The sequence below is a fragment of the Coregonus clupeaformis genome, chromosome 7 (genome assembly GCF_020615455.1).
Source record: "Coregonus clupeaformis isolate EN_2021a chromosome 7, ASM2061545v1, whole genome shotgun sequence".
Lineage (NCBI taxonomy): Eukaryota > Metazoa > Chordata > Actinopteri > Salmoniformes > Salmonidae > Coregonus > Coregonus clupeaformis.
The window spans coordinates 9,845,929-9,863,358 of NC_059198.1; the positions used below are offsets into that span (position 1 = coordinate 9,845,929).

The window sequence follows — 17,430 nt, forward strand, 5'->3', positions numbered from 1 at the left end:
TGGAGCCAAAGGTTTATTTTAACTTACAAAAAATTGGATGCAGACACCAATGACAGAGGTTTTCGATTAAGATAAAATCATAAACTCACAAATAGGCTAGGCCACATCAAGATCAGACACAGGGGGGTAGTGAAGTAACAAATCAATGTGCTATCGGAAGACATGGATATGAGTTGACATAGCAACAGCCATTCCTCTCCGAGACGGACTACCTTTCCTCATGTCTATACCAGACACTGGTCTAGTTAGCGGTTTACACAATTAGCACATCCTACAGGATAACAAGGGACTGAATGTCAACAACGAAAGTAACAACGGATGGTAGAGAGAAAGGAATGCAACACATTTCCATTGACAGACTTTGCTGTACCTGAGACATAGGCACAAGCATTAAGAGCGGTTTTTCTTCACATACATTATGCATTTGCCTCAGAAGCATATCTCCCTGAGCATAAAGCCAACAGAGTGTTCAGACACAACTTCCCTTGAAGATCAGTTTGACTATTAGTCCACATCTTTTCATAGGGGTCACCTGGTTAAATAAAGGTGAAATAAATAAATAAAAATAAATAAATGGCATATATCGTGACTACTTGATCCTACAGTCCTAGATGTACAGATCGCAGTCCTCCTGATCAGCAAGTTGACACCACAGTTCCATACATCATATGGGAAAGTGTCACGTTTGCAATTTCTATATTCAAAACCATGACCTCAGCATGGACACATTATGCATATATTGTCATTCTTTCTGAATGCCAACGAGAAGCAACAAGACTATACAGGAAAGTCTACTTCAGAGGCAGGTTGTCATATCTCACTTTGATGTCAAAGGTTATATCCATTCAGATATCCATCTGGTGTTATACCGTTTGCCCAACGATCTGTGGCAATCATCATGACATTCGTTACAGTTACACAGAGAACAGTTGACTGACTGGACCAATACAGTAACAATGACTAGGACAGTGTTTGGGATTCAAAGATGGTGGGTCAAAAGTTCCTAATGTGTTGCCTAACGGGTGGTGGTAGACAATACATGTTGTGTTATTAGATGTATTTGGTGAGTCAGCCTGAATTCACGAGGCTTAGGTGAGTCACACAGAACACAAAACTGGTTGGGAGCTGCTGTACTAGGGTTCCTTTAGCTTTGTTCTCAGTAGGTTTTGCATTAACACACCTGCATCTAAATGCAAATCAGTCACAGTGCTCGGTAGGCCTGGAGGGCCAGGAGTGTGGGGGGAAATGATTTAAGCAATAACTGATGTTATTGGAAAGATACTTAAACAGAGTGAAATTAGGTCACCCTCCTTCATAATGGAGAACTGAAGAAAAAGCCATCATAAGATATGTTGACAGTGGCTAGACCAGGGGTGGGCAATCATTTTGGTTCGAGGGCCACATCGGGATTGAAACAATTTTCAGAGGGCCGCACAGATTTTTCCGAAAGCAATTTGCGGTCCAGAAAAATGTAAGTTATTTGAAAATATATAGGTCCATTATAATTTCTACATACTTTCTATCTAGTTTTAGATGTTTAAGAGTGGCCTGGAGTGTTTATTTTACCCAAAATATTCATTTCCACCCACCCCTGGGCTAGACACAAGGAAAGCTGGTTTTTATCCTAATATACAGTACTTTCCCTACACTTTTCATTCGGGTGGGCAAAACAGTGAACAGTGAACCAATAAAATAACACATTCCTTCATATCTTCAAGTATGGAGGGATTAAAAAAGGTATCAAAACTACCATGGAGGTGAGGTACTGTAATTCATGCACTGCTGGTTTACCAGACCATGGCACAGTAAGGGAATAAAACACAAATGACCTGACAACAAATATGCACGTTAAATCAACCTTTTAGTATTGCTGAACTTTTTGTTTCTTTTAGCACTTTTATTGAGCAACTCCATGTTATGTTTTGGGCACTAAAAGCTGATGAAAATGCATTTGATTGGTTTGTAAGAGGGGATATGATGACGGTACTCTCCCTCGTCCTAGTCATCTGAACTAGGCTGTGTGAAGGTGCAGACAACAGGAACAGTATGCACTTCTAGCATTGTGGAGAAAGGAGGGAAGCATACCGTGTGTACCACCAGCCTTTCTCCTAACACCTCACCTCCAGCACAGACTCAAATCTCTGTCTCTGGCCCTAGTCATCCACCGTGATGTTGCGGAACAGGTAGGCCATGGACTCCCCGTTGTGGATGCGGCGGATGGCCTCGGCCAGGATCATACTGACGTCCACTGTCTTGATCTTGGGACACTGGAGCTTCTGTACCTCGTGAGGGACGGTGTTAGTCACCACCACCTGGGGGGCAGACAGACAGGGGTCAGAGGAAGAAACACCATAACGAAGGTCGGTCGTGTGCAGTAGATCAGTGTTGATATTACATGTAGAATCGTTTGGAAATTAATAGAAAATGATGGCCGACGTACTGTGGTCAAAGGCGATAGGACGGCCGGGCCATCCACTGCTTTCAACCGTTCGTAGGCCTGGTCTATTTTGTCTCATACTCAGATTGAACTGTGACTGACTACTGTATCTTAGAACAGCCTTTATACAGGCGACCAAACATCCTACGAATCAATGTGCAATACCTTGCACACAGGTGGTACATAGAAAGTGTGGCCGTTGTCTTTGTTGTAAAGGGATTGAAAAGCTTTTACGATGAGGAACTGAGCACTTCCCCTTCAACATGTAGTGATAAATTCAGAACACAGGGCTGCTGTTTTTTTTTTTTTTTTTTCACCTTTATTTAACCAGGTAAGCCAGTTGAGAACAAGTTCTCATTTACAACTGCGACCTGGCCAAGATAAAGCAAAGCAGTGCGGTAAAAACAACAACACAGAGTTACATTTGGCGTAAACAAAACGTACAGTCAATAACACAATAGAAAATCTATATACAGTGTGTGCAAATGTAGTAAGTTATGGAGGTAAGGCAATAAATAGGCTATAGTGCAAAATAATTACAATTTAGTATTAACACTGGAGTGATAAATGTGCAGAAGATGATGTGCAAATAGAGATACTGGGGTGCAAATTAGCAAAATAAATAACAATGTAAATAACAATATGGGGATGAGGTAGTTGGGTGGGCTAATTACAGATGGGCTGTGTACAGGTGCAGTGATCAGTAAGCTGCTCTGACAACTGATGCTTATAGTTAGTGAGGGAGATAAGTGTCTCCAGCTTCAGAGATTTTTGCAGTTCGTTCCAGTCATTTGCAGCAGACAACTGGAAGGAATGGCGGCCAAAGGAGGTGTTGGCTTTGGGGATGACCAGTGAGATATACCTGCTGGAACACATACTACGGGTGGGTGTTGCTATGGTGACCAATGATCTAAGATAAGGCAGGGATTTGCCTAGAAGTGATTTATAGATGACCTGGAGCCAGTGGGTTTGGCAACGAATATGTAGTGAGGGCCAGCCAACGAGAGCATACAGGTCACAATGGTGGGTAGTATATGGTGCTTTGGTGACAAAACGGATGGCACTGTGATAGACTACATCCAATTTGCTGAGTAGAGTGTTGGAAGCTATTTTGTAAATGACATCGACGAAGTCAAGGATCAGTAGGATAGTCCGTTTTACGAGGGCATGTTTAGCAGCATGAGTGAAGGAGGCTTTGTTGCAAAATAGGAAGCTGATTCTAGATTTAACTTTGGATTGGAGATGCTTAATGTGAGTCTGGAAGGAGAGTTTACGGTCTAACCAGACACCTAGGTATTTGTAGTTGTCCACATATTCTAAGTCAGACCCGCCGAGAGTAGTGATTCTAGTCGGGCGGGTGGGTGCAAGCAGCGTTCGAATGAAGAGCATGCATTTAGTTTTCCTAGCGTTTAAGAGTAGTTGGAGGCCACGGAAGGAGTGTTGTATGGCATTGAAGCTCGTTTGGAGGTTTGTTAACACAGTGTCCAATGAAGGGCCAGATGTATACAAAATGGTGTCGTCTGCGTAGAGGTGGATCTGAGAGTCACCAGCAGCAAGAGCGACATCATTGATATACACAGAGAATAGAGTCGGCCCGAGAATTGAACCCTGTGGCACCCCCATAGAGACTGCCAGAGGTCCAGACAACAGGCCCTCCGATTTGACACATTGAACTCTATCTGAGAAGTAGTTGGTGAACCTGGCGAGGCAGTCATTTGAGAAACCAAGGCTATTTAGTCTGCCAATAAGAATGCGGTGATTGACAGAGTCAAAAGCCTTGGCCAGGTCGATGAAGACGGCTGCACAGTACTGTCTTTTATCGATCGCGGTTATTATATCGTTTAGGACCTTGAGCGTGGCTGAGGTGCAGCCATGACCAGCTCGGAAACCAGATTGCATAGCGGAGAAGGTACGGTGGGATTCGAAATGGTCTGTTTGTTAACTTGGCTTTCAAATACTTTCGAAGGGCAGGGCAGGATGGATATAGGTCTGTAACAGTTTGGATCTAGAGTGTCACCCCCTTTGAAGAGGGGGATGACCGCGGCAGCTTTCCAATCTCTGGGGATCTCAGACGATACGAAAGAGAGGTTGAATAGGCTAGTAATAGGGGTTGCGACAATTTTGGCGGCTAATTTTAGAAAGAAAGGGTCCAGATGGTCTAGCCCAGCTGATTTATAGGGGTCCAGATTTAGCAGCTCTTTCAGGACATCAGCTATTTGGGTGAAGGAGAAGCGGGGGGGGCATGGGCAAGTTGCAGCGGAGGGTGCAGAGCTGGTGACCGGGGTAGGGGTAGCCAGGTGGAAAGCATGGCCAGCCGTAGCAAAATGCTTATTGAAATTCTCGATTATCGTAGATTTATCGGTGGTGACAGTGTTTCCTAGCCTCAGTGCAGTTGGTAGCTGGGAGGAGGTTCTCTTATTCTCCATGGACTTTACAGTGTCCCAAAACTTTTTGGAGTTAGTGCTACAGGAAGCAAATTTCTGTTTGAAAAAGCTAGCCTTTGCTTTCCTAACTGATTGTGTATATTGGTTCCTGACTTCCCTGAAAAGTTGCATATCGCGGGGGCTGTTCGATGTTAATGCAGTACGCCACAGGATGTTTTTGTGCTGGTCAAGGGCAGTCAAGTCTGGGGTGAACCAGGGGCTATATCTGTTCTTAGTTCGGAATTTTTTGAATGGGGCATGCGTATTTAAGATTGAGAGGAAAGCACTTTTGAAGAACATCCAGGCATCCTCTACTGACGGAATGAGGTCAATATCCATCCAGGAGACCCGGGCCAGGTCAATTAGAAAGGCCTGCTCGCTGAAGTGTTTTAGGGAGCGTTTGACAGTGATGAGGGGTGGTCGTTTGACCGCGGACCCATTACGGACGCAGGCAATGAGGCAGTGATCGCTGAGATCCTGGTTGAAGACAGCGGAGGTGTATTTAGAGGGTCAATTAGTCAGGATGATATCTATGAGGGTGCCCATGTTTACGGATTTAGGGTTGTACCTGGTAGGTTCCTTGATAATTTGTGTGAGATTGAGGGCATCTAGTTTAGATTGTAGGATGGCTGGGGTGTTAAGCATATCCCAGTTAAGTTCACCAAGCAGTACGAACTCTGAAGATAGGATGTTACAGATGTAGGATCTTAATTTGATCACCCTGTTGCAGGAAATGTAATGCAATGCAGGAAATGTAAAACTTGGTAGTGTATTTAAAGTTTTAAAAGGGTTCTGAAGTTTGTCATTTCCACTTCGAAATTTCAGACTTGATTTTCCCTTACAAAAAATTTATCAACCCCTACAAAAAATGTCCATTAATTATAATCCACATAATTCACATTTCCTGTTGCAACAGGATTATTTTCCTGCTGTAGCAGACTGTCTCAAATTAAGATCCTACGTCTGTATCTCACCTCGTCGATGGCAGACTCCTCAATAAGGCGGGGGGCATCAGCAGACAGCAGCCCATGTGTAGCCATGATGTAGATCTTGTAAGCTCCTCTCTCCTTCAGAATCTCAGCTGCCGCCACAAAGTCCTCCACGTCGTCTATGATGTCATCCTGGGAAAGAACAGCAACCATGGGATTGGAAATGATGTATTTTGTATGAGACATATCAGCATAGATATGCCTGTAGTTCCTTCATCCATAATCTAAGGGTGTCATATTCTGTTATTAAATTCAAATGTGGCAGAATTTAGCAAATTAATTTCAAGTGGCTCATTTTAGCACAGGCCTTCCAGTACAAATCACAAACGGCCCAAACAAAGGGGCACATTTCTTACAACAATGATGGCGATTCTTCCTCCCACATCTCCTACAACAGTGATCGGGGGCTTCTCCTTGGCCATCATTACTGAAAAGGAAGAACGAACTGGTCACTGCTACAGTCATCACATACAGTATCCGTAGGCCTAAACAATAAAACTAATGAGCATACATCTCAGAGTAGATTGGGTAAGATGGGTTAAAAGCAATTACAAACTCCAATTTCAATCACTGTTATGATTATGTATTCTTCAATTAGTTCATTTTCCATGCAATTCCACCCCTTCTTGGTAACTGGTTAACATTCTCTTTTCAAAATGAGATGTAATTGGGAAATTTGATAAATTCTGTCAATTGTCCCCATTATACTCTTATAGATTTAACTAGAATGCAAAACTCATTACAGCGCACGCAGAATCAAAATGACAGGCCTTTTGCCCAGCATACCCAATCAGACTGATATCGAATTGCCTCCACAACACTGCCTGCTCAGAGCAGACATTTGGCAACAGTTTGCATATAGCAATATGCACAACCTAATCTTGTCGTTAATCCATCAAAAACGATAGAGGCAGACAAGCACTGATGAGGTAATCACACGCTTACTAATGTTCCTGGTTTGTCTTATTGAACACCACTGTTGTCAGTCAATGGGGGAAGCGCACAATCAGCGGATGGACAATCTGCCAGCCAGAGTGGGGAAGCTGATTGAGGGAGTGAAAGCTAGAGAAGAGCAGGGAACACAGGTTCATGCCTGGAACACATGCCTTCTTTACAGGGGACCACACACAAGCAATAATAAGCACTGGAACATTTCAGCTTTTCAAAATGCATCAACATCATCACTAGGTTTGAAAATCTTCTGTAGTCTTAAACATATGTACTACCTAGAATGTTTTCAGGTAGAATATAGAAATTCATTGAAATTATCTAGTAAAAACTATAGTTAGGCCTACACATATGTTGGTGATAAACTTGTCTTGGATATATGTGAGGCAAGAGTTGAAAAGCCTGAAGATCTCAGCAATCCTCTCAATTAGGCTAGAAGCTAGCATTGCTGAGCTAAGGAATACATTTGCTATAATACAACTATACAGCTAATATGTGATAGTCATGGTTTGAGGTTATAATCAGATTTGCACACCCAAACCAGTAGATGTGTTGTTATTGACATGTAGGGTCCACTTTTGGGATTTATAGATCCAAACACCTTCTGATTGCTGTTTCTCTGTACAACTCTGGTTATTTAAATGTGGGAAGGCCCAAGGTGTGTGACACAGCAGCCCACTGGTTTGTATGGGCAGCAGGGAAGAGGTTGAACACAGCATAACCCTGACCTCACCTACTGTGGTGTACTGTATTGTGTGTGTTCAGCAGCACACACAAGAACATGTTGCCACCCACTCAAAAATCTGGATCTTTGCTTTAGATTCAGAAAAAAATGATTATCCTGTTTCCTCTTCCTATCATGACGTATTAGGCCTATATATCAAAGGCATGCTTAATTAGTATTAAAACATGCATTTCTGAAGGCCAGGTGTTAGACTGCTTCGGTCGAGGCTTCAATAGGGAAGCATGATGTGTTGATTGGCAAGATGAGTCCGGATGAAAATAAAAACATGTATCTGGGAGAAATGGTTCCATTTGACAAATGATTGAAGAGAGTCTCACAAAGCAACTAACGGAGGGCTTTCGGCCATCTTGCAGAACAATCTAAAGTCTCTGCCTCTGACACCGGCACACTGCTGGAGACCTGACTGTGGATCAAGGAAGACATTGATCCCATTCCTTATGATGATTTCATCTACAGTATGTAGTGAGGGTAACAACAGGCGTCAGCACATCCACTATGGATCTGTAGCGCTAGAGCACATCAACTAGCTGATCCATATCATTTTTAATTGCCATGGGCGGCAGGTAGCTTAGTGGTTAAGAGCGTTGTGCCAGTAACCGAAAGGTCGCTGGTTCTAATCCCCGAGCCGACTAGGTGAAAAATCTGTCGATGTGCCCTTGAGCAAGGCACTTAACCCTAATTGCTCATGTAAGTCGCTCTGGATAAGAGCGTCTGCTAAATGACTAAAATGTAAATGTAAATGTAATTGGTCCATTGATAGTATTTTTTGTGCTCACAACTGAGGACCCTGTACTTAAGACTGTTCGTTGGCAAGATGATTCGAAAACCCTTGATCACTACATGCACGCATTGAGGAACCATTTGGAGAGGAACCATTTGATGGTCAAAAGCTAATTAAAGTTTACGGTCGTACTTGGGAGCTCTATGCCTGGGAACGGAGCTTGTTGTTTGCTGCCAGCTATTACCAACAAATAAACACCACGTTAACACACATCCACAGAGACTCCACATAACATAGACTACTAAGACATGAAGCCAGGACTTGGAAAATCCTCTTACATTAAGCAAAATCTTTCAAGCTAACCCGTGTGTTACTTAGTGAAGAATCCAAAACTATTCCTCTAGGACTTCAAGCTTATTCATTCAAGAAATGTGTAGGGCAGTTTGCAACTGACCCAGGCTTACAATAAGAGGATTTTTAAAGTCAAGGATAATAAATGAAGTAAATAATACAAATATTATTACAAACACTAAAACTGAAGGGGGGGGCAGCCAGTTGGGCATAATAAATACTCTGGAGTCATTTGCCAATTACACAAAGCCCAGACAGAAAGTCTGACCATATTTTGTCAGACCCAACTGTTTTAACAGCCTTACCACGAATGTACTGAGAAAATGTGTTGAACTACATATCCAATATCAAGTTAGTGTCATCCTCTCAAAATGAAAAACAAAATGTATGTTATCTTATCCAAAATGTCATTTTTAAACATCTAAACCATTCTAAAACAATTTGGTATGAATGCCTTAAGAACATTTTAAGGAGGCTAAGGTTGCAACATTAGTAGAGGCTGTGTATCTGTGGTGTTAGAGCGTGCAGTAAATAGGCTACAAAATTCAAGATCCTTTAAAAAGAATGTCAGGTGTTAAAATGGTTACAGCAGAATCATTACTTTTATGAAGCTGTTAGTGCTGACATTAAATTCATGATGAGGATTTTGCCATGGATGTTTTGGGGGTTTGAAATAATGATTCAAATAATTCCGACGAACATTTCACACTACACTTAACATACTTTTGGATGCAACCATTGAAGAGCACGGGCATCTATGCATCTATCTATATCTAACAGACATAGCCTGACCAACACTAATGAATTGGGGAAGCTACAGACATAGATACAGTTTCAATTTGATCTGATGGCAGACTGACTACAACTATACCTGGCTAGTACCAAGCTATATAGGGCTTCTAGAGAGGTCTTACAAGGCAGCTCCAGCCCAGGGTGTCCTGAGGTGTTACGGACACAGGGGGGAGAGTGTCGTCCGTCCGCCATGTCAGACTCTGAACACTGAGCCTCCCCATGCATCACTGCCAGGCCCAAACGCAGTCGCTCTGCATAGGACTGAGCTCTGAAAGACAACAGCAAGAAAACACTGGAGAAATGCAGACACACCTTTACATTATTTACATTATATGATCACACTCCAGGGCTCTGTAACTAAATAGTATTTTACCTCTTAGCAGCAGACGGTGACTTTGCAACAATAATGGCGTTTCTATAATCTGGGACCTGAAGGGAAGTGAGAGGAGACCACATTTTACATCGAATAGGCTGCTGTGTGTAGTTTACGATCTTACAACTTTACAACCAGGCATGGCACATGAGCTACAGTGAGATTGTTACCTCCTCCTGGATGTACTGAAGCAGGAAGGGGGAGGCACGCAGGTTGTCCACTGGAAAACTGAAGAAGCCCTGGATCTCCTTCTGATGTAAATCCATTGTGATGATGTGAGTTAAACCTGGAAGGAGAAAGAGAGGGGATGAGAAAAGAGACTGAAGAAACAGCAGTCTGCTTTTAAGAGAAGGTGCAGAATGAGAAATCAGCCACAGCGGCAAGTTTAAAGGGAAATTTAAATCATTTTCAACTTCAAATTCTTCTCCAGCACCACCCCGACATCAACATATGTGAAAATGGCATGTTTCTATGTTTAGTAGTAAAGTAGATAGAGGCAGATAAGTGTTTCCAATGACATCATCAACTAATTAGTAGACAATTAGAAGTCGATGCCTACTCATTATTGGTTAAAATCACATGATGCACACTGATGATGTCATTGGAAACACTTATCTTCCTCTATATTCTTTTTCCACAAAACAAAATAAACACTCAATTTTCACATATGTTGATGTTGGGGTGGGCTGGAGAGGACGAATGTGAAGTTGGAAAATGTAGACATTTTCCTTTAACACAGATGGTCAAGGGCAATGTAAACAGTAAACTGTTAACACTTGCATACAGACTGTAATTACCTGCTTTGGCTAGCATGGAAGCCAGCAGCTTGCACACTATGGAACCCCTCTTCCTCATCTTACACTGCTTGCTGTAGGGGAAGTAGGGGATGACCCCAATGATGTTCTTGGCACAGGAGGTCTTGAGGGCGTAGGCCATGACCAGCAGCTCCATGATGGCCGTGTTCACATCTCTGGTTAAAACAAGGGAAAAGTGTCAATAACAAATAATGATGGTCACATTTATGGTCCGTTCAGTGCAAACCCATGCTGAGCAACTGTCCAGCAGAGGGCAACAATATATGCTCAGTACAGCTTGTGCATGCCAAGCCAGATGACATAAGAGGATGACTATTAATAACACTGGTAGCTATTCATATTATGGCAGATGAGCTTGTGTCTGATTTATAGTGTGTGAATCAAACAGATTTAAATATAGGTAATGTAACCTAACGTGATATGACTGTGTGAATACCCCTCCTACAACATAGATTGATATGCATAGTCCTTAGGGCTGCACCACATTACACACACAGTATTGGTGTGTCTGTGTCCTAGACACAGAAGTGTGGGGGAGATGACATATTTCAGTCTACTCACCTGGGTATGGTCTGGATGATGAAGATAGTTTGGCCGCGAACGGATTCCTTCACATCTACTCTGGTCTCTATCAAGGGTCACATAAAGTTGAATCAACAGCAAATGTCGGTAAAATGCTAACTTTACACTTGCAGCTCCCCAAATGTGTTGAGCCTAGTTTCTGTTAACTAGGGCATAATTATCAAGCCATTGTAAACACTTATCTGTAACATTTCATGTTTTCCAAAGAGAGAAATGCTTTGTATCAGGCCAAACAAATAAGGTGTCATTTGTATTAGCACAGTAGGCAGAGTGACTGGGTTTCAACCAGGGGTTGGAACTGGTTCAGGGAACAGAACCAATTTATTTTTGGGAGGAACAGAATCGGGAATGAAAGTGATCTATACTGTTCCAAAACAGAACAGTTATTTTAAAAGTATGGGAACCAGTAAATAACATAATTTTACGTTCCAGGCATTTTTTTCCAGTCCCACATAAAAACACAACAAAAGCCTATGCAAAGCCCTACCTCTGTCGCTCAGAAACGATACAAATGTAAGACGTGTTTTTGTTTTAATTCTGGTGCCGCTCTGCACACACAAGCTTGTTAGCTAGCTAGCTCTGGTCCAATGGCCAACTCTCTGAAGGTCAGACATTCAAAGTTCCTTCATAGAAGTCGCTCCTCGGTAAGCATAATTCTGTGGGACTACAGGCCTTCTGTAGCTCAGTTGGTAGAGCATGGCGCTTGCAACGCCAGGGGTGTGGGTTCGATTCCCACGGGGGGCCAGTATGAAAAATGTATGCACTCACTAACTGTAAGTCACTCTGGGTAAGAGCGTCTGCTAAATGACTAAAATGTCAATGTAATTCAGATAATGCATGTCATAACAACAAGATGCCCAGCGCGTCAAGCCAAGCCTCCTCCTCCCTCTCTCGCTCTCAATTTCAGTCGCATCTCGCACCCTACAAGTGTCTGTCCAATCCATGTAAATAGCTTGCTTGGTCCATAGCAAGCTATTCTAGCTGCACTAATTGATGAAGTGATTTAATGTCGAGCTAAATGTTTAAAAAAAAATCAATTTCAGAGGTTTAAAAAGGAACAAAAATGAACAACATAAACCGTTAATTATTTTGGGTTCGAAACGGTTCACAACTTCATTTTGGTGGTAGGAACAGTGGAACAGAACAAAAAAAATAATAATATTTTCAGAATGAAACGATTGGAAAATAATTTTGGTTCCAACCCCTGGTTTCAACCAATGATTTATACAGTGCATTCAGAAAGTATTCAGACCCCTTGACCTTTTCCACATTTTGTTGTTACAGCCTTATTCTAAAGTTGATTAAATAATACCCCATAATGACAAAGCAAAAACAGGTTTTTAGAAATTTTTCCTAATTTATTAAAAAGAAAAAACTGAAATATCACATTTACATAAGTATTCAGACCCTTTACTCAGTACTTTGTTGAAGCACCGTGGCCAAGCACGCCTCCAACTAAATCATCAAGTTTGCAGACGACACAACAGTAGTAGGCTTGATTACCAACAATGACGAGACCGCCTACAGGGAGGAGGTGAGGGCTCTGGGAGTGTGGTGCCAGGAAAATAACCTCTCACTCAACATCAACAAAACAAAGGAGATGATCGTGGACTGAAACAGCAGAGGGTGCACCCCCCTATCCACATCGACGGGATCGCAGTGGAGAAGGTGGAAAGCTTCAAGTTCCTTGGCATACACATCACCGACAAACTGAAATGGTCCACCCACGCAGACAGTGTGGTGAAGAAGGCGCAACAGAGCCTCTTCAACCTCAGGAGGCTGAAGAAATTCGGCTTAGCACCTAAAACCCTCACAAACTTTTACAGATGCACAATTGAGAGCATCGTGTCGGGCTGTATCACCGCCTGGTAAGGCAACTGCACCGCCCGCAACCGCAGGGCTCTCCAGAGGGTGTTGCGGTCTGCCGAACGCATTACCAGGGGCAACTACCCGCCCTCCAAGACACATACAGCACCCGATGTCACAGGAAGGCCAAAAAAATAATCAAGGACATCAACCACCCAAGCCACTGCCTGTTCACCCCGCTATCATCCAGAAGGCGAGGTCTGTACAGGTGCATCAAAGCTGGGACCGAGAGAATGAAAAACAGCTTCTATCTCAAGGCCATCAGACTGTTAAATAGCCATCACTAGCACATTAGAGGCTGCTGCTGCCTATTGAAATCACTGGCCACTTTAAGAAATGGAACACTAGTCACATTAATAATGTTTACATATCTTGCACTACTCATCTCATATGTATATACTGCATTCTATTCTATAATATTCTACTGTATCTTAGTCCATGCCGCTCTGTCATTGCTTGTCCATATACAGTGGGGAGAACAAGTATTTGATACACTGCCAATTTTGCAGGTTTTCCTACTTACAAAGCATGTAGAGGTCTGTAATTTTTATCATAGGTACACTTCAACTGTGAGAGACGGAATCTAAAACAAAAATCCAGAAAATCACATTGTATGATTTTTAAGTAATTAATTTGCATTTTATTGCATGACATAAGTATTTGATACATCAGAAAAGCAGAACTTAATATTTGGTACAGAAACCTTTGTTTGCAATTACAGAGATCATACGTTTCCTGTAGGTCTTGACCAGGTTTGCACACACTGCAGCAGGGATTTTGGCCCACTCCTCCATACAGACCTTCTCCAGATCCTTCAGGTTTCGGGACTGTTGCTGGGCAATACGGACTTTCAGCTCCCTCCAAAGATTTTCTATTGGGTTCAGGTCTGGAGACTGGCTAGGCCACTCCAGGACCTTGAGATGCTTCTTACGGAGCCACTCCTTAGTTGCCCTGGCTGTGTGTTTCGGGTCGTTGCCATGCTGGAAGACCCAGCCACGACCCATCTTCAATGCTCTTACTGAGGGAAGGAGGTTGTTGGCCAAGATCTCGCGATACATGGCCCCATCCATCCTCCCCTCAATACGGTGCAGTCGTCCTGTCCCCTTTGCAGAAAAGCATCCCCAAAGAATGATGTTTCCACCTCCATGCTTCACGGTTGGGATGGTGTTCTTGAGGTTGTACTCATCCTTCTTCTTCCTCCAAACACGGCGAGTGGAGTTTAGACCAAAAGCTCTATTTTTGTCTCATCAGACCACATTACCTTCTCCCATTCCTCCTCTGGATCATCCAGATGGTCATTGGCAAACTTCAGACGGGCCTGGACATGCGCTGGCTTGAGCAGGGGGACCTTGCGTGCACTGCAGGATTTTAATCCATGACGGCGTAGTGTGTTACAAATGGTTTTCTTTGAGACTGTGGTCCCAGCTCTCTTCAGGTCATTGACCAGGTCCTGCCGCGTAGTTCTGGGCTGATCCCTCACCTTCCTCATGATCATTGATGCCCCACAAGGTGAGATCTTGCATGGAGCCCCAGACCGAGGGTGATTGACCGTCATCTTGAACTTCTTCCATTTTCTAATAATTGCGGCAACAGTTATTGCCTTCTCACCAAGCTGCTTGCCTATTGTCCTGTAGCCCATCCCAGCCTTGTGCAGGTCTACAATTTTATCCCTGATGTCCTTACACAGCTCTCTGGTCTTGGCCATTGTGGAGAGGTTGGAGTCTGTTTGATTGAGTGTGTGGACAGGTGTCTTTTATACAGGTAACGAGTTCAAACAGGTGCAGTTAATACAGGTAATGAGTGGAGAACAGGAGGGCTTCTTAAAGAAAAACGAACAGGTCTGTGAGAGACGGAATTCTTACTGGTTGGCAGTTGATCAAATACTTATGTCATGCAATAAAATGCAAATTAATTACTTAAAAATCATACAATGTGATTTTCTGGATTTTTGTTTTAGATTCCATCTCTCACAGTTGAGGTGTACCTATGATAAAAATTACAGACCTCTACATGCTTTGTAAGTAGGAAAACCTGCAAAATCGGCAGTGTATCAAATACTTGTTCTCCCCACTGTATGTATATATTCTTAAATCCCATTCCTTACTAGTTTTGTGTGTATTGGGTATATGTTGTGAAATTGTTAGATATTACTTGTTAGATATTACTGCACTGTCGGAGCTAGAAGCACAAGCATTTCGCTACACCCGCTATAACATCTGCTAAACACGTGTATGTGACAAATACAATTTGATTTGATTTGGCTGCCACCACCACGCTTCACCGTAGGGATGGTGCCAGGTGTCCCCAGACGTGACGCTTGGCATTCAGGCCAAATAGTTGAATCTTGGTTTCATCAGACCAATCTTGTTTGTCATGGTCTGAGAGTCCTTTAGGTGCCTTTTGGCAAACTCGAAGCGGGTTGTCATGTGCCTTTTACTTACGAGTGGCTTCGTTCTGGCCACTCTACCATAAAGGCCTGATTGTTGGGAGTGCTGCAGAGATGGTTGTCCTTCTGGAAGGTTCTCCCATCTCCACAGAGGAACTCTGGAGCTCTGTCAGAGTGAACATCGGGTTCTTGGTCACCTCCCTGACCAAGGCCCTTCTCCCCATATTGCTCAGTTTGGCCGGGCAGCCAGCTCTAGGAAGAGTCTTGGTGGTTCCAAACTTCTTCCATTTAAGAATGATGGAGGCCACTGTGTTCTTGGGGACCTTCAATGCTGCAGAAATGTTTTGGTACCCTTCCCCACATCTGTGCCTCGACACAATCCTGTCTCTGAGCTATACGGACAATTCATTCGACCTCATGGCTTGGTTTTTGCTCTGACATGCACTGTCAACTGTGGGACCTTATATATACAGGTGTGCGCCTTTCCAAATCATGTCCAATCAATTGAATTTACCACGGGTGGACTCCAATCAAGTTGTAGAAACATCTCAAGGATGATCAATGGAAACAGGATCCACCTGAGCTCAATTTCGAGTCTCATAGCAAAGGGTCTGAATACGTATGAAATAAGGTTTGTCTGTTTTTATACATTTGCAAAAACCTGCTTTCACTTTGTCATTATGGGGTATTGTGTGTAGATTGATGAGGATTTTAGAATAAGGCTGTAACGTAACAAAATGTGGAGAAAGGGAAGGGGTCTGAATACTTTCCGAATGCACTGTATACCAGTGGAGGCTGCTGAGAGGAGGACGGCTCATAATAATGTCTGGAACGGAGTAAATGGAATGGTATCAAACACGTGGTTTCCATGTTATTATTCCAATTATTATGAGCTGTCCTCCCCTCAGCAGCCTCCATTGTTATTGCATAATTGGTTTCAACTCACCTCTATTGGACTCTTGATAGACCACCGACTTGCCCAATTCAACTCCCAGTCGTCTGTGGAAAAACACACCAGACAAACCAGTACAAGAGGTATGACACTGTGATGTGTCTTATTCAGACAGGACAGAGGCCCTGCATGGACACTGATCCCACTCTGACTAAGCCTACTGTACCTCTACCATTTGATACCCAAGCAAAAAAGCTACATTTTGGAATGTGTTACATTGTAATTCCGAGACAGTGGGCCCACTACCTCGCACATCTAGACATGGGAAGAGTTAAGCTAGATCACAGGCACTCCCTCGCTGTTTCAATGTCACTGATAACAGACAGTTCCCAGTTTCACACAGCCGAGACACCCAACATTGTCTCACATTAAATAAATTCCCTTATGCCTCTGAATGTCATTGTCAACATCTAGCAGATTACCAACTCATAAACCCAATAGATGAATGACAGTAAGCAAGAACTCTGGCTAAATTCAAATGACTTCACCTGTGGTCATGCACCTGCAAACAGCAGCATACACATTGTAGCGTGCTAGCTAGCAACATTAGCTGGTTAGCTATCTAGCTAGCTATCATAACAACACGTACATTTAGCTATTACAATAAAATATACATACTCAGTTATCTTCTTGGCTAGTTCTGTACATGCTGCAGTAGAATTAGCAGAGAAGACCCGATAACCACTTTTTGCGACATTCATTCTGGCAGCTGGTTAGCTAGCTAGCACCTGTGTAAACCGCTAGTACTAACGGCGCTAGCTACTTCTCAAACTACCACACTTGCAGCTTGCTAGCAAGCTGAGTTAACTGTTCGGTAGTCATACGAAGAAAAACACAAAAACGTCAGACATTGATGTTAAAATGCACTTTGTTATTATTAGACCTTATGATCTCCCAAGATAGCTACGCTAGCTGAGTGAAATAAATTGATTGCGTCTAGCTCCTCGTTAGCTTTGCTGTCTGTCTGATTGTGTGTGTGGTTGGCTGGCTGTGCAAGAGATGAAAAAAAGAATCCTGAACCAAATCAAAATACCAATCTAGGAAAAGTCT

General features: G+C 43.0%; 1 protein-coding gene across 2 annotated transcripts; it reads right to left on the bottom strand.

The window, feature by feature from the left end:
- On the bottom strand, positions 1-17,430 carry LOC121568986 (phosphoribosyl pyrophosphate synthase-associated protein 1). 2 transcript variants are annotated; one of them, XM_041879538.2, is made up of 11 exons: positions 16,999-17,430; positions 16,375-16,427; positions 11,156-11,222; positions 10,577-10,749; positions 9,950-10,065; positions 9,780-9,835; positions 9,529-9,674; positions 8,456-8,500; positions 6,206-6,276; positions 5,835-5,981; positions 1-2,312 (listed from the first exon to the last, which is right to left on the bottom strand). In XM_041879538.2, exons 1-11 carry the CDS (start codon positions 17,079-17,081, stop codon positions 2,154-2,156), a joined length of 1,116 nt encoding a protein of 371 aa, XP_041735472.1. In that variant the 5' UTR covers positions 17,082-17,430; the 3' UTR covers positions 1-2,153. The 2 variants fall into 2 exon arrangements, with proteins under 2 accessions (XP_041735472.1, XP_041735473.1); XM_041879539.2 differs by lacking the exon at positions 8,456-8,500 and having other exon boundaries at positions 16,999-17,414.